The 24,429-nt window shown below is 47.4% G+C and overlaps 1 protein-coding gene across 6 annotated transcripts; it reads left to right on the top strand.

Annotated features, from left to right (window-relative positions):
- Positions 1-56: 56 nt before the first annotated feature.
- ERLIN1 (ER lipid raft associated 1) lies at positions 57-24,194 on the top strand. 6 transcript variants are annotated; one of them, XM_075109541.1, is made up of 12 exons: positions 58-104; positions 430-662; positions 1,958-2,039; positions 2,571-2,617; positions 8,641-8,702; positions 9,567-9,692; positions 10,883-10,956; positions 18,491-18,549; positions 19,160-19,251; positions 19,793-19,882; positions 20,207-20,286; positions 20,482-24,194. In XM_075109541.1, exons 2-12 carry the CDS (start codon positions 556-558, stop codon positions 20,698-20,700), a joined length of 1,038 nt encoding a protein of 345 aa, XP_074965642.1. In that variant the 5' UTR covers positions 58-104; positions 430-555; the 3' UTR covers positions 20,701-24,194. The 6 variants fall into 6 exon arrangements, with proteins under 6 accessions (XP_074965643.1, XP_074965642.1, XP_074965644.1 ...); XM_075109543.1 differs by having other exon boundaries at positions 61-108; XM_075109542.1 differs by lacking the exon at positions 9,567-9,692 and having other exon boundaries at positions 57-104.
- Positions 24,195-24,429: the final 235 nt, after the last annotated feature.

Genomic DNA, 24,429 nt, shown 5'->3' with positions numbered 1-24,429 from the left:
TCTCGCGCCGTGACGCCATCAGTAGGCGCCCGGTCGTTGTGGGGCGGTGCGCGTGCGCGGAGGGGCGGGAGCGGGGCTTCGGACGCACGTGGGCGGTGGCAGAGGCAGGTACGGGGGTGGCGGGGCCCGGGGCCTTCGGGCCTGGCGGTGCGGGGCCTCCCCAGCCCGCAGAGCGGCGGGAGGGGCGTGTACCGGGAGCCGGCAACAGGCCAGCCGGGGAAGCTGTCTGCGGGCCCCGATGTGCCGCGTGTGCCCGAGGCCTCCCATCAGCCGAGGGTTGCCGCGCGTCGCCTGAGGAGGGGGCGGCAGCGGCGGCCGCTGAGGAGCGAGGCCCGCTGAGTGTCCGAGGGCATTCCGCAGTTGCCCTCAGCTGGGGATGTCCCCTGGCTCTGTGCTCCAACAGCTGAGGAAGGTTTGTTGTTGGGAAAGGGACAGAGACGCCGTCTGAGAGCGGAGAGAGCGAAGACCGTGGTGTGGGGTGCGGACAAGCGGCGCCCAGGTGGTTGCTGCTGCGGGTGGCGCCGGCCTCTGCCCCCAGGCGATGTGAAGTTGACCATGGCCCAGGCTGGAGTCGTAGTTGCAGCTGCCACGGGACTCCTCGTCTTATTCCTCTATTCCTCCATCCACAAGGTCGAGGAGGGGCACCTGGCTGTGTACTACAGGTACTGTTTCCTGCTGGCACCTTGATGGCTTCTGTAGCCTTCCCTAAACTTCTCTCTCTCTCAGCTGGGATTCGTCCCTGTCCTCCGATCACCTCGGGAGGTGGTTGCTCTCTCCTGCATTTCCCTCCAGGTTTTGCCCTGAGATGGGCAGCTAATGTTGTTTCTGCTCTCTTGTTACCAGAAACAATGTGGGCTTGGATAGCCTGGCTCTGTACAAACTCTTACAAGTTTTGGTCTTCCTGAATCCTCAGCTACTTTTCCTCCCTCTTCTTCCTCCCCTTTTCTGGGTTGCAGTTTGGATTTCAAAGCTTAGAGGAGCAAAGTTTTTGGTCCATCCAGTCTTTTCACATCTGTTGATCTCTCCCTCTTACATCAAGGGCTGTCGCCTCTGTCCCAAGACTGTCGGCTAGCCAGAATACCCACTTCATTGTTGCTTTGAAATGGGTCTTTTCCCTGGCTCTGGGCTTGAGTTTCACCTGGGGCTCATAGCTGCCTGTAGAGCAACTCATTGTCAGCCCATAATAGTGAGAGCTCGCAGTCACTAAATGCCGCCTCTTGACTAGCTTTTGCTTTAACTTTGAATAAAGGAACAGGGAAATTCAGTACTAGCCTTTCTGTTTTTTGTTTGTTTTTTTTTTTTTGCTATACCTCCTGTATTTCTGTCCTGGCTTTTCTACTCTTTGCACTCACTGCCATGAGCCAGTTTCCTTTGTGCTACTCTTTCCTTTAATTACGAGTGTTTTGAACAGCACTGACCCTTGTGGGATGCTGCAGGAGACCTTACGGCACCATGAGGATCGATTGCTTGGAGCATTCCTCTGTCTCCTGTTTTTTAACCACCTGCCAGTCCCCCCAAGAGACTGCGGGTTTTCTTTGTGCTTTGGGTAAGGGACCGTGGTGAATGTCTTGTGGAAATCCAAACTGGTGGTATTGCATCAACTGCTGGATTTTTCCATGGTTACCAGTGAAATATTTAGAGAGGAAAATCTGTATTCTTGAAGTTCTCTGTAACGTGTTGCAATGATGGAAGAGTTCAGCAATATCTGCCTTCTCTAGAAGTTTATTGCTCTCAGGACCGAAGCAAATGATTGTCGAGTTGCAGCAGGCAAGTATCATATGCAGTCAGCCCTTTTGTAGGGGAATTGGTGGCAAATTTGATGGCAGGTGAGTAACATAATTTGCACTACCACAGCTGTGACCCTTGGAAGTTTGAATGTGCTTGCTCGCTCTCAAAGCCAGCACTCACTATTTTCCAGTTGCTTGAGCCTTTTCCCCGTTTTTCTCTTCGTCTATAGGGGTGGTGCATTGTTGACTAATCCAAGTGGACCAGGCTACCACATCATGCTCCCGTTCATTACCACGTTCAAATCTGTGCAGGTTAGTATCTTCTTATCTTGGAAGAGTGAGTGGGAACAGATGTCAGCAGGGATATTGCTGGACAGGGGTGACCTGGGCAACTGGTGTTTGCAGAGGGGCATGGTAATGAAGCCCTTGGTTCCTTCTGCCGTAGGTGTCAGACCCAGCTGTGCACTGGGACATGTCCTTTTAGTGGAATCTCCACAAAATGTGTGTGTCTTGCTTGGGACAGGAGATGTCTTGCTCTGGGAGGACAGTCTGTGTTTTTGGCCCCAGGTGTTCCCTGGGAGAGCTGAATGCCTTAGTGCTGCAGGGGCTGAGGGGAGGGAAATGAGCACAGCTGCCTTTCTGTCTCATAAAAGGCAAGGTGAAAAGAAGTCTGACTTCTGCTCGCACCTGCAGAAGTCATGGGGGAGGCAGAGGACACATTTTTGACTCCACATTCCTGTGTAATGATTGTGAGAGTCTAGGTATAGCATGATCTTCCTGAAGAATAGAGAGGTTTTGTGAGCGCTGCTTGTTTGGTTTTGGTTTGTTGTTTTTTTTTTCCAGACCACATTGCAGACTGATGAAGTGAAAAACGTGCCTTGTGGGACAAGGTATGTTTTTCCTTTGTGTTTCTTCTGGTGATAAGTAGATGTACTCTATTGTGTAGTTTGCAGCTAGTCATTTACAGTGCTGTGACACAGAGACTGAAAAGTAAAGGCATGTACCCTAAAATTAGTCCCAAAAGTACACACATACATCATACTTGGAAATAATAGAGCAGGAGGTACAGGAGGGAGTGCTCTTGCTCTCACTGGAATTGATGTTCAGAGGGTATTTGCATTTATAGCTATATTTTCCCTTGATTACTCTGGCAGCCCATTGCTTGTGCTTTGGTCCGCTCTCTACTTTGCAGTATTTCTAGTCTGAATCTTGCGGCTAAGACAAGTGTTGACCCCAGCAGTGGGCAATAGTAAATGGTGGATGGGAATCCTCCTGATGGGAGATGGTTCACTTCAAAAACAGCTCAAGAAAATTAGTCTACTGGGATCGTTTGGGTGTTTTTAGAATTAACATTTCACTTGATGCGAAGAGAGAATGAGAAAGAATAAAGAACCCTATGCATGGGTGACACCTGCCTGTTTCATAATTAAGCTGATGCTTTTGTTAGCACAGATTTGTATAGTTTCAACCAGCAGAGCAGTAAAAGAAAGAGAGGGCTGGCTGAGCTGGGTTGCAGATCCTGTTGTGTTGTTCCGTTCACAAGTTGAAATGATGACCGAATCTGTTTCTTCAGGATAAAAGCAGAACTGGTGTTCTTCCTTGTTTTTTTTAGCTTTAGGGTACTCAACAGTATTTCTGTTTAAAAAAAAAAAAAAAAAAAACTTGAATAATGATGCGTAATGACCACTTTGAAATTAGAAGTTGAACAGTAGTGGTAACTTCAACAAGGCAGAGTTCATTTTCATCTGGTTTAGCCCTTATTGAAACAAGTTCTTGGAATTATTCATATAGAAACTCATCAGACATCACTTGGGCTTAAATATTAAAATAAAGTTCTCATGAGCCCTAGCTGGCTTTAGTTTTAGATCTCAAACCTCTTTCTGGAGCGTCAGTAAATAATGCTCGTGTTCAGTGCTGTAGCCAGGGCTTTGCGGGCAGGTGAAGAGTCTTTAGGTCAAGCAAAAAGTAATTGCAGGAAGGAGGAATGAGAGACTCATTATGTTCTATACCAATATCTTTTAAATGGCACAGTTAAAAACAAGTTATCAGAGCAGAGTTTTAGCAGTGTGTTTAATGGCGACTTTTAGCTCCTAAGTAGCATAAACAGGAGTAAAACTTCACCTGCTGGATGTTGTAAAAGAACATCACATCTCTAGGTCAGGGATGTCCTGCTGTCCTGTAAGCCTTCTCAACAAACCAAAAAAAGCTTTCCACTGAAGCTTAACCATGTTAGACATGCTAACGCAGTCAAAATTAAACTGTGCTGCTTTGACCCAGGCAGGGTCAAACTCTGCCTTCTGATCTGAGCCTTCAAACACTGACTCCTTGAGCAGGGAGGTTGGACAAGATGACCTCCAGAGGTCCCTGCCAGCTTTGACCATTCTGTGCACCTGTGATTTAGGAGCTAAACACTCTGTTTAATTCTGTATAGTTAGCTCATTAAGTTCCTGTTACATTTTAGCATTGCAGGATTCAGTTGTGCCATACAGGTGATTGTGAAGTTACAGGTAATAATCATGCTTTAAAACTCCAAACAGCTGGTGAAGCAGTTCTTAGTTAATAATTGAATGCACTTCAGACCAAAGGTCCCAGGTCATTTCAAGGTGTTATTGCAGGAGCCTTTAAATTTGCTGCATTTGGAATCCAAGTCTGCAGCTGCTCCATGTCAAAGCTTTGAATCCACCATTTTCATAATAAAATATCAGCTTATAAACAACAAATGGATCAAATCTGAAATTTCACTATCCTGTTTCAAAGTTCATTACAAACAAGATCCTAAACAGTTTAAGTTTCTGTAGCTGTATATTAAACCATCAGATTTTAAAGGCTGGGTTTCTCTTCTACCATATTCATATTCTTGTTCCCTGTATCCTCATCTACATTAAGAAACTTCTGATGTGGGTGTCCCATCCCAAATTTCTGCCTTACCTGTCTCATTTATACTTCGCAGCAGTAAGAGAATACATTAAGTACAGATTTTAAAATACTTTGGCACCAGATGACTGTTTTTATAAAACAGCTGCCACTCCAGAGGCAAAACCATTTCATTACAACAGGTAGGATATGTATCTGCCCTAAGCTGTGAATTGCCTCTGGTGTCTGAGATTTTTGGCTTTCCCCAGCAAGAAAATGTATGCACGGTTCCTTGGCAAGCTCAACAGTTTCCTCGTGGCAGGTCTGCTGATCTCCAAAAACTGATAGAGAATCAGTTCAATAAACTAGTTGTAGAAGAGCAAAGTATTCCAAAGGACTGACTTGAAGAATTGAGAATTAATATACTCACAAGTATATTAATTATGGAATACAATAAATGTGTTGAAAATGGTATTGTGAAAATGTTGCATGAGATAATTAGATAAGTAGCATTTTTCTTGTAAACTTAACTGGAAAGAATCATGCTGAATATTTTACAGGTTTTTACAAAGCCAAGAAACAGTAAATAGCTGGGATGCTAAGCAGTAACATTGCTCAAGCATTGGGTGTTTATTTGCAATGATGTGAGTGTCAACTGGTGCTTGTGCTGCAGATAGTTGGCAGGGAATGCAAATGGAGCACTGGAGGAATGCTGTTCTGGGACAGATCCCTGCTTGTTAGCCAGTCACGTGGAAAAATGTCATGAATATTGCAAGTAGATGTATTGCATTAATCACTGCATCTATAGACAGACCAGATCTGACCTTTAAGCCCAGTTTTTACGTGATCTGATTGCCTAACCTGGTCTGGTCTTGTTTGTAGTCAGCTCTATCAATAACATAAAACCTTCACTTTTTTTACAGCAACAACCTTCAATTTTTTCCCTTGTCTTCTCCTGGCCTGGCGTAAGCTAAAATCCTGAAATGTATGAAGCTTTCTATGGTCTACTGGAATGCCTGCTAGTGTGTGTTAGTCCCCCTGTAGACTTTCACCTTGTCCTGGAAAGTTAGGCACTATTGCTGCCTAATTATGTTTAACTTCTCCCAGGTGCACAGACTCTGTGTTGATTCTCCTTTCAGACCTCCTTTCAATTTCTTCTTGTTCCTCTCTCCCTGATCAAAAAGCCTGCTCAACTGCTCTGCCTGACTAGCCTCATGAGCAGCTCTGCAGTGAAGGCCATGGAGTGTGAGCAGCCCTTACAGAGGCTGAAGTTGCTGGTGTTAGAAAGGCTGCGGAAACTGCAGTGCAGAGTTGCAAGCACTGGAAATCTCCCCAGGGAGTCACCCTGCCTTGCATTGGGCAAGAAGCAGGCTTTGGCAAACAAGGGTGTTTTGAGAGTGGTAGTGGCTTGTCCAAATGGAAAGAGTGCTGAGCCACTGTTTAAGCCATAGGTGCCAAAGGGCAAGTAAAGCAGCTGTTGATGATGATGAGAGGATTTGTACATTTCCAGGTCAACAGGGGTGTGAATCACCCCATATTAGTGCATGATGCTCTGCTAGGGCAATTGTCCCAAAACTTCCCAGGACAGTATCTCCTGCAGTTAACTAGCAGTTTTTTATCACAAAGAAGCTGAGATGATGATACAGCTTTTCCAAATATTCAAGTTAACTTGCACTATACTTTGCAGAGAGATTTCCTACAAAAGGATCCTCAATTAAAATTATCATCATAATGTGAAGGCCGTTTTTGATCTCAGGCTGTGGAAGGGCGTAAGCAAAGCTCACAGCTCTTTGCTGGGAGATGTTAACTACAGAGCTAAATCAGATCTTCAGTGTACACTATCCCATCTCAATTTGGTGTGCCCAGTCTTCTGGAGTTTACTAGCATCTTCTGGACCAGGCTGTTTGAGAGGAGGTCTTGTTTGAGATGCTCAGTTTAAGATCAGAGTGTTACAGTACAGTTTGGCTCCTTAGTTTACAGCAGCGAGGTCCAGAGGGCTGTTGCCACCACACGATGTGAAATGATGGTGGCTCCAGTAGCTGGCTGGGCGGATGGAAAACGCGGTGTAAGTGCTTTGTAGGCTTGATTTAACTTTACGCCCTCAGTGGGGAAATAGGTGGCCAGCGTATTTGGGCTCTGAGTGTTTGAAGCCATTGCCTGACAAACAGGACTGATATAGTTCAGTTGTGCCCCACACTGTTGACTCATGCTGGTTGAGAGGCTTGGCAGTGTTGCTGTGAGTAGCACTGGTTGAGCCAGATAGGCAGCAGGCCAGACCTCTCTGGTCTGAGGCACCAGCCTTTCTTGTATGTGAGGTGATGAGGGGCTGTGGATGAGTTGTCCGTAGGAGGCAGACTCTCAGATGCTCTCTTTTTCCTTCTAACATCCCCATAAAATTGAAATGCCAAAAGGACCCCAACACAAGGATGTGCAGTGGAAGGAGCCCACATGCTCTGCTTTGGTTCCTTACCAAGATACCTAGCAGATACCCTAAGATGGTAGCTGGGTTTCCCTGTCCTGGTGGAGGTGTAATAAGGAGACTGGAACAAATCAGGAGGATGAAAACAGGCTCAGAAGATCATGAGGAATGCTCTTGGAGGTCATTTGCAATGATAATTGGATGCAGTGCGACAGAGTGCAGAACAGATGAGATGGAGAAAAACACATATACCTTGCCATTATAGCTGCTTGTGGAGCCTGACATACCTATAACGGGTCCATAAGCCTATCTTAGTTAAAAATAATAATAACAGCCCTTGAGAGAGAGCCAGCAAGAACGACCATGGCCTAAAGAGAAATCTTGAGTGAAAAAGAGATTAATACTCTTAATATAGTAGTATCTCACTGTGAAGTAAGTCTCCCTTTAGCCACAAATACCTTTTCTGCTGGCTTGTCCCTTCCAGTAGGCGAGTTAAGTCCATGATGATGCAGGCAGGTTTTCAAAGAGAATGCAAGCTGTACCTGGGAGACCTTTTCTAAAAGAGCACAGATACGGGCAAGTTCAGGTGATTTTTCTGCAGACTTAGCTTTCAACTGCCAGAGATTAAGATCTGCAAAATAAGAAATGGAGTTTGTCATGGGGGATATGTTTGAGTTAAAACACCACAGAGACTAAGTTTGGAAATGTGTGAGGTCTGCATCTGGGGATCAGCTGTCTTTTAAACAGTCTCTGCTAAAGCTTCTTGTTTGTGATTTCCCTTTGTCCTGAGGACAAAAGCACAAGAGTGCTTTAAGAACATGCTCTCGAGAGTTTGTGTAGAGTTTGTGCTTTTCCTTGGTGCTGCAGGTACCCAGGGGTGGGCATGACCTGCTGAAAGCCATGTCAGTAAGAGCAGAGGCTGGGATTAAGCCCGCCCTCTGATTCCCTCTTTTCTCTGCACGTGATCCCTTGGAGAGAGGACTGTCTGCAGGCCTCTTCCAGTGAGGTGTCTGGAGATTCTTGACAGTGCACGTGCCTAGGCATGTGTGCACGGTTGCGGTGGTACTGGAGAGCTGTTTGCAACATGACACTGATGCAGGGATTGTAAATTAACGTATGTTATGTGCTTTTCTTCCTTTCTAACAGGGGCCTTGTCAGGTTCCTGCTAGAGTTAGTATAAATGCATGAACTTAAACTAAGGGGTTTTCTACTTAAAATATATTTGCTGCCTAGAAGAGCTGAGGTGCATCTGCAGCTTGTCTGGTCTGCTGCTTGTAGGTGTTGTCTTCTGTCCTTGTTGCCTTCCCTTCGTTGTTCTGGACTCCCTCTTTCTGATAGTTGCAGCTACATTCCTATTCAAAAACTTTCCTTTTGCTGGATAAGTAGGATATAACAAAGTGAAGTGAAAGTGCTTTCCAGACTTGCTGGAGCACGCTTTTGATTTATGCAGAGAGAGGGACCAGTCCATACAAAGCTGGGGTTTGCTGCCATCTAATTGCAAAATGCTTAAGAAGTCAGGATTGTTCTGGGTAAGTTTAGTAGAATTTAGTAAAAGAGGGGGGAAAAAATGACTTTGCTTTAAATATGGATCACTGTTAACAGTTGCAGTAATAATTCATGTATTCTTTTTTCCACTTATAGTGGCGGTGTTATGATCTACATTGACCGAATAGAAGTTGTGAATAAATTGGCACCGTATGCAGGTATTTCCCATCATGTTTCAACAAGCAACACTGAGACTGTCTTCACTCCTCCTGTAGCTGCTCTATCTTGGTTTGCAAGACTTCCATTTTCTGTGTCTTGTTATCCTTATGGTTCCCAATATCATAGCACTTAGTTCCATGCATGTCTCTGCAAGCTTTTCAAAGAGCCACAGATTTGCAAAGATGAAAGTAAATTCTGGGATTGCTTCTCCCCTGTATGTTTAGAAATGCGATAGGTGCTCAAGCAGTCCTATTTCTTGCTGCTGAGGGGGAGACCACCTGTGAAACTAAATACATGGGACAAAGCCCCCAGGTGCTTGCCAGCCTGTCTAAGAGCCTCTTACCTCCTTGCCTCACCAGCTGCTGAACCAAAGACCCACACAGCCTTTTTTTTCCAGCAGCATAGTTTAATGCAAAACACTAGCACTACTGAGGCATTAAAGGGTGAATTTATTTTATAAATGTGGGAATGATACCTGTTTTCACTTCAGGGTAGTATCTGTTCCTATGCGTCCAGGTCTTGGACAGGACTGTTTCATTTGTTTATTCAGATTGTAAGACAGGACCATGCAGTATATTTGCTCTTTGAAGTCATATAATGCCGGCAGCACTGGTGGAGGGGACCTCTGCAGGTTTCTTCTCTGACCTCCCTCCCAATCACAGCAGGCTTCTCACTAACAGCTGGGCAGGGCAGCTGTGGCTTTGTCCAGCCAAGTCCTGAAAAATCCCAGGGATGGAAGTCCCCTACCTACCTGTCCCAATGCTGCACTACTTTCCTTATACCTGAGCTGTTGTTTGGCAGTTGTGGCATCGCAGAAAGCAGTACGTCAGTGGTGACCTGTGATAATTCTCTTACTTCCCCAGTGTACGATATTGTGAGAAACTACACTGCAGACTATGATAAGACCTTGATCTTCAATAAAATTCATCATGAGTTGAATCAGTTCTGCAGTGCCCATACCCTGCAGGAAGTATACATTGAGCTATTCGGTAAGTGGATGGCAGCTGGATGCACCCACCAAGGGCTGTGTAATCTCCCTGTTCTGCTGTGGAATATGTTGCAGCAGGCTCCTGTGAGCAAACAGTCTCTGTTTGCAACTCTGCTGGAGTTGCAGTCTAGAATCCAGCACTTTATATATCCATACGTCACTTCCTGTGTAACTTTACTCTTTAATGATCCAGATTTCTGTCTTTCCACATCTGTACGTGGGAATTTGATTTTGTTCCTTTTCTACTTAGGACTGAATTCTGGGTGTGCAAAGAAGCCACTCTGCTCTTTTATGTGCAGTCATGCCCATTGCCTCGACTATGATGATGGTTTTGTCTTGTCTCCTACTTTTAGGCCCTGCTTGTTGCTGAATTGGCTTTTTTACTTTAAAAGCTTCCTTCTAGCAGCTTTTAGCAAGTGAGAGCTGGGAGGGATATGCTCTCAGTTCATTGCAATGCTCTAGTTTTTTCACAAGAGAGTAGCAGTGGTTCAGGTGTTAGCAAATGTAATGTTCTGCTTCTGAGTACATAGGCATAACCATATTACATTCCTTCTTGACTGGCAGAGCAGGGGGAAATGGGTTTACGGAAGATAAAAGGTTGTCAGAGTTTTAAGATTGAGACTGTCAATCTTTGAATGCCATACGCAGACTTGCCAAATATCCGTAGTCAGAGAGGAGTTTCCTGAGTACATGCAGCTTAATCCCTTGATAACTGGCCATTTCTGTGGAATGACCTTCCTGAAGCTTGGAATTGACCAAATGCATTTCTCTTTTTTTTTTTTTTTTTTTTTAAGAGCAAGTACTGGATCCTGCAGGTCCCTAGAGATTTAAGGCAGTGCTTGTTGCTGGCAGCAGGGCTGGTGTGGCTCTGGCTAGGAACAGAGAGACGTCTACTGCAGGCTCTGGGCGCTTTTTCTTGCTGAGATGCTGAAAGCCATTTGCCCTCAGCTCAGGTACCCTGAGTTCATTAATAGCTGAACCTTTCTAGAGACACTATTTTGTGACTCTCCCCTCAGGAACATTTCCCAGGGGTTACAGGAAGGGGAACAATGCACTGCATTATCTCAAAAAGCATTTTTATCTTACACCATAGAGATACCTGCTCTTCAAGGCCAACTGACTCTCTGCCACACTAGCTGTAGGAGAAGTTATGATAAGCTAAGTGGTCTCTCTCTTGTCCTCCAAATGCAGATCAGATAGATGAGAATCTGAAGTTGGCCCTGCAGAACGACCTCAATGTCATGGCACCAGGTCTCACTATCCAGGTAGGTTCATTCCCTAACAAAGATTATTTTTTCCACCTCCAATTTGCTCATCTTTCAGTATATTGATGAGGTTTCCTTTGGTTTACCACATAATGTGAAATAGTTGAGTTGAGGTTTGTCAGTTGAAGACTGTCCATATGACAGTGACCACTTTTAAAAGCTAATTTTATGTTAGGGGAAGACCTGCAGGATAGAGAAAAGGACCTTTTAGGCCACAGACCTGCAGGTGTTGGACTTAATTTTGCAAAGAGCAAGAAAATGTTTTCCTTTAAATTGCCTTTGGCACCCTGGTGGAGCTGGGCACTCCGGTGTGCCATGCAGTTCAACAGGTAATTGCAAAAGAAAAGAGATCTTTATCTTTTCTGCTTGCATACCAGAGATAGGAAAAGTTTTTATCTTAAATGATTTTCTGCTTACACTTAATGTTAAGAAAATCATATTTAATCTTAGCTGGGCTATGGGACATACTGCCTTTTTGGCATGTTGAAGTTCAAGGCAACCAACTGGGAAAAATATACCTTGGGCTCACAAGGGCTAAGGTGGAAATCTCTGGAGATTTCCACTATAGGGAAGAGAGAGACCAAATCACAGGTTGGAAGGGACCTCAGGGATCATCAGTCCAAAGTTTCTAGGAAGAGCACAGTCTAGACAAGATGGCCCAGCACCCTGTCCAGGCGACTCTTGAAGGTGTCCAATGTGGCCAAGTCAACCACTTCCCTGGGGAGTTTATTCCAATGGTGACTGTCCTCAGTGTGAAAGATTTTCCTCCAATGTCCAATCGGAATCTCCCCAAGAGCAACTTGTGTCCATTCCCCCTTGTCCTCTCCATGGGACTCCGTGTAAAAAGGGAGTCTCCATCTTCTTTGTAGCTGCCGCTTAAGTACTGGCACGTGGTGATGAGATCCCCTCTGAGCCTCCTTTTCTCAAGGCTGAACAAACCCAGCTCTCCCAGCCTATCCTGGTATGGCAGCTTCCCAGTCCTCTGATCATCCTTGTGGCCCTTCTCTGGACCCTTTCCAGCCTGCCCACATCCTTTTTGTACAGAGGGGACCAGAACTGTACACAGCACTCCAGGTGTGGCCTGACAAGCGCTGAGTAGAGCGGGATGACGACTTCTTTCTCTCTGCTGGCGATGCCCTTTTTGATGCAACCCAGCATCCTGTTGGCCTTCTTGGCTGCAGCAGCCACTGTTCGCTCATGTTGAGCTTCCTGCCCACCAGGACCCCCAGGTCCCTTTCCAGAGAGCTGCTCTGCAGCCAGGTGGATCCCAGTCTGTGCTGCACTCCCGGATTATGTTTTCCCAGGTGCGTGACGTTACACTTGTCCTTGTTGAACTTTGTAAGGTTCTTGCTGGCCCACTCCTCCAGCCTATCCAGATCTCCCTGCAGAGCAGCCCTTCCTTCCGGAGTGTCTGCTTCCCCACTCAACTTGGTGTCATCTGCAAACTTCATCAGGCTACGCTTGATGCCGTTGTCCAGATCACTTATAAAGATGTTGAATAACATTGGGCCCAATATTGGTCCCTGGGGGACTCCACGTGTGACAGGTCACCACTTGGAAAAGGAGCTATTTACCACCACCCTTTGGGTGCGGCCTGTCAGCCAGTTCCCCGCCCACTGCACAGACCACTTGTCTAGGCTATAACGCATTAATTTCTCCAGGAGGAGACTGTGGGGGACCGTATCAAAGGCCTTGGAGAAGTCCAGGTAGACAATGTCCACTGCCCTCCCCATGTCAACGAGGCAAGTCACTTTGTCATAGAAGGCCACCAGGTTTGTCAAGCACGATCTGCCTTTAGTGAAGCCATGTTGGCCTTTCCCAATCACGTGCTTCATTTGACTTGTGATGGCCCCAGGAGGATTCGTTCCATAACTTTCCCAGGGATTGAAGTAAGGCTGATGGGTCTATAGTTACCTGGATCCTCCCACAAGCCCTTCTTGTAGATAGGGGTAACGTTGGCCTTCCTTCAGTCCTCTGGGACATCCCCTGTTCTCCATGACTTCTCGAAGGTTATGGAGAGGGGCCTTGCGATGACATCAGCCAGCTCTCTCAACACCCTCAGGTGGATGGCGTCAGGGCCCATTGATTTGTGGAGGTCAAGCTCCTGTAGTAATTCATATACTAACTCTTCCTTCACTGAGGGTGGGTCGGTGTTTGGTTCAATTGGCAAATTTTATTCCCAAAGCCTGGGACCTGACAGTGCTGGTAAAGACCGAGGTGAAGAAAGTGTTGAGAACCTCTGCCTTTTCAGCATCATTGGTGACTGACTCTCCGTTTCCGTTTAACAGTCGGCCTATGTTTTCCTTCTGTTTCTGCTTGTGGTTGACATGTCTGAAGAAACCCTTCTTGTTATTTTTGACAACTATGGCCAGTTTCAATTCAAGCTGGGCTTTTGCTTTTCTAAGTGTATCTGCACACTCTGGGAATGCCCTTGTAGCTCTCGACGGATAATCCTCCACTTCTCCATCTCTGGTATGCTTCCCTTTTGGATTTGAGTAGACCCAGGAGGTCACGGTTGAGCCAAGGGGGCCTCTTGCTCCGCTTGCTTCTCTTTCCTTTGTAGGGGATGAATTGGCTTTGCGCTTCCAATAGAGAGTTCTTGAAGAACTCTCAGCACTCACTAGCTCCTTTGTCTCCCATGGAAGCTTCCCATGGAATCCCTCCCAGCTGAGCCCTGAGAGAACTGAAGTTTGCTCTTCTAAAATCCAGAACCCTTGTCTTAGAGCTGACCTTCAGCACACTCAGCAGGATCCCGAACTCCACAATATTGTGGTCACTGCAGCCAAGGCTATCGTTAACCGAGATATTACAAAGCAGGCTTTTTTGGTTTGTGAATAGCAAGTCCAGCAGCGCCTCCTTCCTGGTTGGCACATCTAACATTTGTATCAGGAAACAGTCCTCTGTGCATTCCAGGAACTTGGTGGATGACACGCAAGCTGCCATATTGTTCTTCCAGCAGATGTCTAGGTGGTTGAAGTCACCCATCAGGACCAGGTTCTGTTGGCCAGAAGCTTGCTTTGGCGCCCCAGAAGCTTGCTTTCGCGCCCCAAATATGTTTTGGCGTTCTTGTTGCCACATTTAGCTAGGCTGGCTGGCTGGGTGGAGGGAGGGAGGGAAAGCCTCTCAGTGACAGCACGTGAAAGGCTGTGATAAGTAATGTTCCACTTTGCAGTTCGTTTGTACTTAGGCTTGCTCTGTTTTGATATGGGTGAACCACAGGCAGTTTTTTATCACAAAGATGTTGAGATCGCACAGCTTTTCCATATACGCAAGTTAACTTGCACTATACCTCACAGAGAGATTTCCGGCAAAAGTTCATCATCAATCAAAACTATCATCATAATGTGAAGGCTCTTTTTGATCTTAGGCTGTGGAAGGGCGTAAGCAAAGCTCACAGCTCTTTGCTGGGTGATGTTAACTACAGAGCTAAATCAGATCTTCAGTGTACACTATCCCATCTCAAATTGGCGTGCCCGATCTTCACTGTTGGTCAGAAGTTGAAGGATGTCCTGCCTGTATCAGCCCAGACCGAGCTCACCAGACCAGCAGTTTGAAGAGATCCCATAACTAGTGAGGAAAGAGGTTAATCTCCAGTACTTAGACAGTGTAGTCCTGCCTTCATGTTCTTGTTGTTCCCTTTCAAAAGAGAGCTGCAGCCTTGTCTTCAGTAAAAGTGTGCCTCAGCATACAACTCTGCCATGTCACTGTGTCTCTTGTCAGGAATTAACCCTGCTTCTTTGGTGAAGAGCTGAGCTTTCTTTAAACTCTCACATGCAGCTGTGTAACCCAGATTAATTTAACTGTACCTAGAATTTAATTGTTTTGTGAGCTCTAAGGGAAATAATTCTGTATTTGGGCATAATGCTTTCCTGTTGAAGAGCATGTTTGCACCCAAGTACTTAAGAGATCACTGACAAAGCATTTTTGAAAGAAGTGACATAGAAAACAACTTATTGAAAAGATTGTTAGAGGGAATTAACAGCATTTATTTCTAGGTTTATTTAAAACTACTGTATATGAAACTTTCACAAGTCCTCCAAGTTGCCTGATGCAAAACATTCTTTCCTAACTGAAATGGTGGCCACAGCCTGAAGAGAAGTGGAGGCCAGTGGATGGTAAGAAGTGTCAGGGACAGTGTCATAGGGAAGGCTCCTGCACTTTCCCTGTGAAAACAGCACACACTGGGGCTTGTCTAGACAGAAACACACACATCCTGGGAAACTAATATGAGAAACCAGAAACCCATGCACATTGGCAGTTCCAGGGCCTGGTGAGATAGCTTGTGTGAGTGCAGTGCTGCTGTGGGTGGGTGCAGGGTCTCTAAGCAGGACAGGCTAAGAAGGTGAGGCAGCAGGGTTGTTGCCTGCAAAAGACTGGCTCAAATCATGTGGAGCTTTGCTTTGGGATGGATGAAGAACAGCTGAGATAAGAGCCAATACAGGTAAGAATCAGACCAACATGGAGGACCACATGGTCTGTCTGCTGCAGACCACCCAGTTACTAAGATGAAGTAGGTAAAGCTGCTTGTAGAAGACCAGAGGAAGCCTCATGATCACAGGCCCTAGTGCTTATGGTGGTCTGTGACCACCTCAGTGTCTTCTGGAAGGGCAGTAGGGCTGGGTGCAAGCAATGCTGGATGTTTCTGAAGAGTGTTGAACACAGGTTTTGGCAGTGGTGAGCAAAGCTGAGTGGGAGAGATGCTTTGCTGGACCTTTAAGAAACAAGGAAGAACTATTAGAGGAGTGAAGTCTGGTAGCAGTGTGAGCTGTAGCAGCTGTAAGGTGGTGAGTTCAGCATCCTCAGAGGCGCGAGGTGGACCAGGAGAATTATGGGCGTGGGCTTAAGGAGAACAAAACTCAGTTTGTGTGAGATGTGCTTGGCAGGGTCCTGTGGGAGGCTGCCATGGTCAGCAAAGGAGGCCAGGGGGCCCCACGTCATTGCCAAGGACACCCCAAACCGTGGAAAGTCAATCAGGTGAGACAGGAGGCTGGCATGGATGAACAAGGAGCTCCTGACTAAGCCGAAAAGCAGAAAGGAAGCTCACGGAAGGTGGAGTAGGCATTGGTGAGCTGGCATGAATAAAGCTAGTTATTCATGAGAGGGCAGGGGACAGAGGGAAACCAAAGCTCAGCTAGGCTTGGACTTAGTGATGGCTGTGTAGAGCAATGCAGAGGGCTTCTGAGGTGTAACCACAGGAAAAGAAAGGGTGAGGAAGCAGTGGAGCAGGGGACATAGTGTTCAAGGATGTGGAAAAGGTGAAGTACTCGACACCTTTTACTTTCTCATTCCTTACTGTAGCAGCAGAGTCTGCAGGGGTGAATCACAACCCACAGCAGGGGACAACTGAGCAGATGGACACACAAGTCTGTGGAACCAGGTGGTATGCATCCCAGGGTGCTGAGTTTTTGGTCTACTCCATCGTGAAGCCATTCTCTTATCTTTGAAAGATGGCAGTGGTTAAGGGAGGTCCCTAATTGGAAATAGGCAAATGTCACACCCATATTTAAGGAGGAGGCTCAACAAAAGTACTGTACTGTCAGCCATACCGTCAGTCTATTCCCGTTTGTTGGTATCCCTTATTCCAGTGTGGGAGCCCAGTATAAACATTGCCTTCAATCTGTTGCTGAGCTTTTGCCGGTGCAGTTCAAGATGTGGCTGGACTTCAAGGCCACAGGAGAAAGATGCTGTCATATAGTCAGCTTGTCTTTTGATTCCTTCATGCTTTTCTTTGCAAAGCTGTTGCTCAGCCAATTAGTCCCAGTATCTCCCAATGCCTTAACATTTGATTATTAACAATATTGACAGTGCACAGTAGTGTTTCCATCTAGTAGATTTAAGAAGATTTCACTGTTAAGTAGACTGAAAATCTCCACTATCTGCTGCTTTTTCAAGCCAATGGCTCAAAGACCTGGCAGCTTTCCTGATTACAGAAGAATCTTTGCCTATGTTGGAAAAGCTATGCTTCTTGAAACTGATCTTTGTTTTGGTGCAGGGGGTATTATGGAGGTAGAAAGAATATCCCCTAGCATACCCAGCAGTGGCTGGTGAGGTGAGCTTTCTGCATGTGTTACCTTTCTAGGGACTTGTAGGAGCTTAGAAAAATCCTTTCACTGAAGGATATTCTTGTCTGATGTCCCATAAACCTGCTTTCTTTGCTTGTTCAGAGAAGCAGCAGAGTTGGAGTTGTTCAGCCTGGAGAAGAGAAGGTTCCAGGGAAACCAATGACTTCCAATGTACGAAGAGGGCTTTTTACTAAGGCCTGTAGTGACAAGACAATGGGCAATGGTTTTAAACTGAAATAGGGTAGGTTTAGATTGGATATAAGGAAGAAATGGGTGGTGAGACACTGGAACAGATTCCCTGGAGAAGTTGTGAATGCCCCATCACTGGAAGTGTTCAAGGTCAGGTTGGATAAGGCTTTGAGCTTCCTATTCTAGTGGAAGATGTCCCTGCCCATGGCAGGAGTGTGTTGAACTGGATGATCTTGGAAGGTGCCTTGCAACCCAAACCATTCTGTGATTCCCAAGTGTCCTGTTTTGATGACAGGCTGGCTCCTTCTCCCCAGGCAGGGTGTGTTTGCCAGGACCAGGGTGCCTGTCGCATGGACGCAATTCCCTTTTCACAATTTGTAGATGAAGACTTGCCTGGTTGTGTCTGTATCCCATTCCCCTCTGTGGAAGGCCCTCAGTTCTTTGCAGACTTACTGACACCAGAGAGGAGCGGCAGGTTCAGCACTAGATCTACAGTGGAGGTGGAGCAGGAGGGTTGTGAAGCAATTGTACAGCCGTGGACTGTCAATCTACATCTCCCAAAGCTCAGTAATGAGCCACACAACATGCCAGCTGGGCAGCAGCTCCTGGTCCTGCCTCTGGAAGTGTTTCCCTCATATTTCAGAGAATTTTCTGCAGAGCAGCTTAGTGGCTACCTCTGGCATGTACCGAGTTGTGGTGTCAGCGTCACCATGCAGATCGCTCTTGATGATCCACAGTTGCAAACAGCAGCAGTTCCCAGCTGCCACCCAGGCCCTACTGCTCTCCCATCTTCACCACTGTCTGTCATTGTGGTGTCGCTTTTGCAAACTTTTCTTCTGGAAAACCCATTCTTGAGCTCTTAGCCCTGCCTTTGTTTTGCAAGTTTCGCTCCTGCAATTTAATTTCATTGTGTTTGTGAGCCCCTTTCTTGAGCAGTACTTTGGGAAGCGTTATATGGTGATGTTTGAAGAGTCTTTGGGGTGAACTAAGCTGCTCCTAACAAAGGTGGTAGCCTTCTTTGGGATTCTATTCCACAGGCCTTACTTGATCACTTAGGGTGCCATAAAAGGTGCAAAGACAGGAAATACAAATGTAAGGCACCTCTGTGAGAGTGGCTGTGCTCGGCTGTGTTGTACAAGAGGATTGAAAACCATTATGTGTAGTCTTGGATCAATGTGGAGGTGTCCAGAGCAGTACAGCTGTTTTTGCAAAGACATTTCTAAGTTATGCTGCTCGCATCAAAATGTTTAATTTAATATACACTCGCTTCTCTTTATTCATAGGCTGTGCGTGTTACAAAACCCAAAATCCCAGAAGCAATCCGGAGAAATTTTGAGCTAATGTGAGTAGCTGTGCATAAAATTGTATGCATTGATTTTGAGGGTCCAGCATAGTTATAATGCTATTAGAAAGGTCTTACCTGGTGCTCAGGTGAGAGGTGGGCTCTAGTCAGTGTGTGTTTGGCTAGGTGCACTTGTGCATTCTGTTTCTTCGTTTGTATAGCTCTTCCACTTTGAAGCCTTTCAGCGCTTCACAAAGATGTTTTTTAGCATATACAGGGTCCACATCAAGGCTCTGTTGATCAATGTTCCTACTCCTATGTGTAGAGAGGTCACTGATGCTCTATAGAGAACCTGCAGAAGACTTTAAACTGAATTCATGGCTCGGGGTCTTATGTCTCACCCATAAGCTCCCCTCCAGAAAACTCACAGAATTGCAGTAGCCTTGCACTGCACTCAGTCCACATCCTGATTGCTTCAAACTGTATATAGCATCCAGATGTGGCCTCACATCCAGATGTGCCAGAGAGGGGGAATAATCTTTTCCTTTGGCCTGCTGGCTGCACATGTGCTCATACAGCTGAAGGCAGAGCTAATCCTCATGGTTGTGCCCTGGTTTGCAGAGCTGCTCCTCCACTCCATTTCCCTGTGATAATGTTTCTCACCCTGCAGGGAGGCTGAGAAGACCAAGCTGCTAATTGCAGCCCAGAAGCAGAAGGTAGTAGAGAAGGAGGCAGAGACAGACCGGAAGAAAGCACTCATTGGTATGTCACCAGTTTGGGAGTACTAGCAGACGGGGGCCAGACTGAATTTCCATTCCTATGTCCCCCAGTAAGCTGGGGTAGGACGTTGTCATGCATTGCTGACAGCTCCCTGAAGGAAGTACAGCCAGCCTGTACCAACAATCATTTAGAAAATATAAATGTTTGTGCTGCTGTATCTACATCCTGCCTCCCTCAGCAGACCAGCAAACACCTCTGCCCTACAGGGGCTCCTGCTACAGCAGGCCAAGAGGTAAGTTCTGCCAGAAAAACTGCTTGGGCTTGAAGCTAAATGTCCCTGTGCCAGGAGGAATCCCACTTGTGAGAGGGATGTCCGCCAACGCAAGTCTAGAAATAATCATAACTGTGTTATCTTTCTGTAACTGTATTGCTTGGGGTACAACCTGGCACTGCAGGGTCCAAGCAGAAGGGGATGCAGCAAAGAGCAAACTACTTGCATGGCAGATTCTGCCGCCAGGCGCTTGGGTCAGGGTGCTCAAGCCCTGAGAAGCAAACGTCTAAGTTGAGCCTTTTGTGATTGCAGAGGCAGAGAAGGCTGCTCAGGTGGCCAGGATTCACTATCAACAGAAGATTATGGAGAAGGAAACAGAGAAGCGAATTTCTGAGATTGAAGGTAACCATGGTGCTAGCATGCTGCTGGGGTCCTATTGCAGCTGAGGGTGGTGGCATGTAGAGGAATCTCAGAATTCAGCTGATAGCATTGCCATCCTGCAAAAATAGTAAAGGGTGCAGTAGTGCAAGGTTGTGTGCTGGAGTCGTTCCTCCACTTTGCAGGTACCTCTCCAAGAAGCCAGCAGTGCAGGTACAGGGCCAGGCTATGTCAGGGACACACCTGGGTCAGCTGGTACCCATGGGACAAAGGCTCAGGTGCTCAATGTGATGGGGCTCTTCACTTGCTAATGCATCTTTTCCTGTCTGTCCTCTGTTGCTGGGTTAGACGCTGCGTTCCTAGCAAGAGAGAAGGCAAAAGCTGATGCAGAGTACTACAGTGCTCAGAAGCTGGCTGATTCCAACAAGGTGAGCACTTGAAAGCTAGTCAGAAGAGGACTTGCTTACTCTTCCTCTGCACAGGAGATTAGGTTCAGGTGGGCAGCACTGGAAAAACACTTGATTTAACAGCCCACATCCCAGGAAGCAGCTGCCCAAGATGAAATCTAATGATGGGGGCCTCAGAAGGTTGTCTCTTACAGTCTCTGGTTTATCTTTTTGTAGCTGAAACTTACCCCTGAGTATTTGGAACTAATGAAATACCAAGCGATAGCTGCAAACAGCAAGCTGTATTTTGGCGACCGCATCCCCAGCATGTTTCTGGATTCCTGTGCCTTCCAGCAAGCCAATCTGAGGACTGCCCAAGAAACCAGCCTTCCTTCACAGGAGGCCCCAAAGACCTCTGGAGAAAGCCACCTCAGAGCAAAGGAAAGCACTGGGTGACAGAGGTAGAAAGATACCTGGTATAGCTCAACAGCTAGCCTGGCTGTGAATGGGGATGTTGCCCTGTCCTGGTGGGTCGGATGCAGCGCATGTGTGGACATCTTGTGGACACCTATAGGTGGCAGTTGGGTTGATTTTTCTTCTAGCAACACATGGCAAGTGCTCTGCCTCTTCCGTTTCTTCCCCTATTAAATTGGTGCTTCCGAATGAGGGATAATCCTGTACTAACATACCTATACTGGAATATTAAAAGACAGAGACCAGGAAAGCCGCCTGCAGTAGGTGCAATTATTTAGTAAGCATTACTCTGGAGGTAGGAGACGTGCCTTTGAGTACTATGTTGCTGCACACTGGTGCTCCTTGCTGAGGCGGAGCAAAATGGTTTCCCTCATCCTGCCAATGAAGCTTTACTTTGTGGACTCCAGTGCAGGTTTCTACCAGCACTCTCTCCTCAAGGACTCCAGTGGAGTGGGCTCTCCTTGGCCAGTGGAGGCTGTGTGTTCCTGCTCAGGGTGTGGCCTGGCGAGGAGTAGTTTGGTGTGGAATTTGAATAGGATCTGTATAGCCATAATCCTCTTTACTGTAGGCAGTGGCACTAGATAATGGCTTGGAGTAAGCAAGCTCTAACAGCCTTCTGTAACTCCCCCTCTCCAAGCAAGATCCTCATGCTGGCTGCCTGTCATATGCTTCAGCTGGGTGGCTGGGTCTTACCTTGCACCCTAAACCAGATTTCAGAGTGCCTGGAGCACCTCCAAGCAGCTGGTTGGGAACAGAGCAGGGAAATCTTTGCTCAGACCCCAGCCTCCCTGTAGGTCTTTTCACCAGGGAAAGGGAGCTGAATTTCCACTGCTCTGCCCTGCTGGCAAAGTGAAGGGGAAGAGAAGAGCGAAGGGACCCCGCTTGCAGCATATCAGATGTTTGACACCTCAGCCAAAAAATAGGTGAGGCATCACTGCTTCCCAGTGCAAAATCCAGTGCTCCAAGAAGTGTGTCATTGAACAGCTACAGTGGGGAGTCTGTCACTGGTCCTCTCATCACTGGCCAGGCTTTGCTGTGTTTCAGGGCTTTTTATTCACGAGGGGTGCTGGCAGGGTGATCTCTTCTCCTGGTGTGCTTTCTAATATATCCAACCCCTGCTCCCTGTGTGCCACTGCAGGGTGAGAGAAAGAGATGTGCTCAGGGGGGAAATCTGGTACAATCTGCTTTCCCTTTTCCTCTGTCCTCCCCTTTGCCTTTGAGGACATGCTCGTTTCTAGGACCTGTGTTCTACATTGTGTTCTACAATGATCCCAGAAGACAGTGGCTGGGGAAGCAACTCACAAGAGCTTGAGCTGGAATGCTGTTCCCCAGCTGATGGCACTGCAGCATTGCCTGCCTCTGAACCCACCTCATGTTCAGAGACTGCCTCTGCTCCACCAGGCTGGGATATCTGTATGTTCATACTGCTCTCCTGTGCCCTGGGGTGCAGCCAGCTGCAGCACTTGGCCCTGGCATGGTCCACTGGATGGGCTGGTTGGTAGTACCCTCTGGGCACTCAGCCAGTTGTTGCTGGCATTGAGATCTTCTGTCCCTGGCACCATCTGCAGCCTTGTGGCAAGGAGAGGAACGTGCTTAGCTTTTGCCTTGGTGGAACATCCAACCTGAAACACATGGCCTGAACTTCACCTCTGTTAATGACTTCCCCAAATGAGTTGTGTGGGCTTCAGGTTTTCCAGTGCTGCTTTCCTGTCCTGTGTGGCTTGACTCAGAGGATGGCACTGTCTCCTCAAGAAAGTTTGGTAACACAGTGCCTTTTGCTATCTTGGCTCCTGCCCTGGCTGCCTCTCTACCATCTCTGGGGCAGAGCAGGGATGCATTGACCCTGCATATCCTGCTGCTTCTGCTGGCCAGCTTGGGTAATACACAACTGAGGGACTTTGCAGCAGTTTCAGGTGGTGTTTCTTTCCTCCATCTGTCTGCAAACTCCCAAGGCCCAGTTGGTGCTCTGGCTCAGGATACCAGCTCCTCTTCAAACCCAGCCATGGCATGAGCCAGGGACCAGGGCCCTGCCCCAGAGAGGCCAGCTGAGGGTGCTGAGCACCAATCCTGGCTTCCAGGGGTGTCATGGGTGAGCATGCCTCCTTGTGCTATGAGGATGAGAGGAAGGGTACTGCTGTTGCCAGGCAGAGAGGTTTCTCCAGTTTTCGCTGTACAGAGCTGGTGCTCAGGGGTTGCAGCTCAGGCACGTGCCTTGCAGATCTCAGCCTGGGGAGCACTAAGCCAAGCTTTTGCATAGGTGGACTCATGTCTTCACCTACTGAAGGCTTGGGCAAACGGTGCCTTCCTGGCAAAGAGTGGTCTTCAGAAGAGCAGGACAGATGTCTGCATGTCATGCTGGAAGGTAGATCGGCCAGAAGGCAGAGCTGAAACCCATGGCCGCTGGCAGGAGAGGAGCAGCAGGCACAGTGTTAGCCGCATTAGACGCTGCAGTGCCCTCCATAGTGGTAGGGTACCAGGGTGGAGAGTGGATGTCAGCATGTTTTGTAGCTGTGGTATTCGGAATGTCTCCTGGAACTACTGTTTGACTTGCAAGGTCCCTTTTCTCCTGTGGGAAGGGCTTTGAGGAGCCAGTGGGATCATATCTCACCAACCTTCCATCTCCTCAGTGTTTGCTGGCTTGCAGCAGCTGCTTTGGTTGAATTTTGAGATGAAGGCAGGCTTTTTACAACAGAAGCAATCATGGAGGAGATATAGACTTGTCTCCATTTGGTGCTTACTGGGGTTGGGCACTAGCCAGTGCTGGCACCAAACTCTGGGCATCAGGCCAGATGAACAGGGTAGGTTCTGCCAGCCTGAAGATGATGGGAAGCCAGGGCACAAGGGGAACCACTAGAAGCTATCCTGCAATGATCAGATCCCCATGCAAGTGCCAGGAAAGCCTTCCAGACCACTAGAGGAAGGGTGGCTTCCCTTTGGATTTGAGCCTTGCTGGGCCTCCCTGCAGCCATCCAGGTGGATGCATGGATTTACTGTTAGGGGCTGCCACTCTGGCTAAATATCATCCTGCTCTGGGTGTATGTCAGCCACTTCCTACCCATGAGGTCTGAGGGACACCTGGCGCTGCTCCTGCAGTGTCAAGTCCTGCAGCAATGTGTGCATGATACTCAGTGCCTTCTGCAAAAGCCACCTCCATCTCTCTCTGCTTCCCCAGCGACCGCTTCAGAAGCCTGAGTAGGTGTGCAAGAGGAGGGAATCACCGTGGCTTTAACAGCCCAGTCTGGGCTTTGCTTCTCTCTGAGCTGGATGTTGCAGAGTGGGAACATGGGTGCAAACAGAAACATGGGTTTGAACTGGTTTTTCTCTCTGTTCAAAAGGTCTGTGTGCTTGTGTGACTAAAGGGGTCTGCCACTGGATCTGCACCTTCTTTAAGTTAACACGATGCATATGTTCAAGTTTACATGCACAGTGTTCAGTTCCTTTGATAAAGCAGAATAAAACTATTTTGTTACCGTTTACTTGGTGACTTTGTGTCCTAGGGCTGGTGTCACTGTAGGCACAGGGAGGATGGGACACGTATGCCTCTCACCCTGCAGTAATACTGCCTCTAGTTAAATGTCCCTAGCTGCAGTGACTGCCACCCTAGGAGCCCCATGAGCAGCCAGGGCTCAAAGGAAACCACAGGATTGTGCTGAGCACCAGGGGCAGCAGTGGCAGTCTCGCTGTGTTTCTGCTATCATCCTCTGAACCTTG

Source organism: Phalacrocorax aristotelis, chromosome 14 (assembly GCF_949628215.1).
Source record: "Phalacrocorax aristotelis chromosome 14, bGulAri2.1, whole genome shotgun sequence".
NCBI lineage: Eukaryota > Metazoa > Chordata > Aves > Suliformes > Phalacrocoracidae > Phalacrocorax > Phalacrocorax aristotelis.
The sequence above is the reverse complement of the archived record's forward strand: the minus strand, read 5'-3'. Positions and strand labels throughout refer to the sequence as shown.

What these genes read in the sequence shown, in the direction of transcription:
- ERLIN1 (XM_075109541.1), top strand. Translation starts at nt 556, where the DNA reads ATGGCCCAGGCTGGAGTCGTAGTTGCAGCTGCCACGGGACTCCTCGTC. An exon ending in AACGTGCCTTGTGGGACAAG is followed by an intron (nt 2,618 to 8,640) that starts GTATGTTTTTCC and finishes TTCCACTTATAG; the next exon opens with TGGCGGTGTTATGATCTACA. An exon ending in TAAATTGGCACCGTATGCAG is followed by an intron (nt 8,703 to 9,566) that starts GTATTTCCCATC and finishes TTACTTCCCCAG; the next exon opens with TGTACGATATTGTGAGAAAC.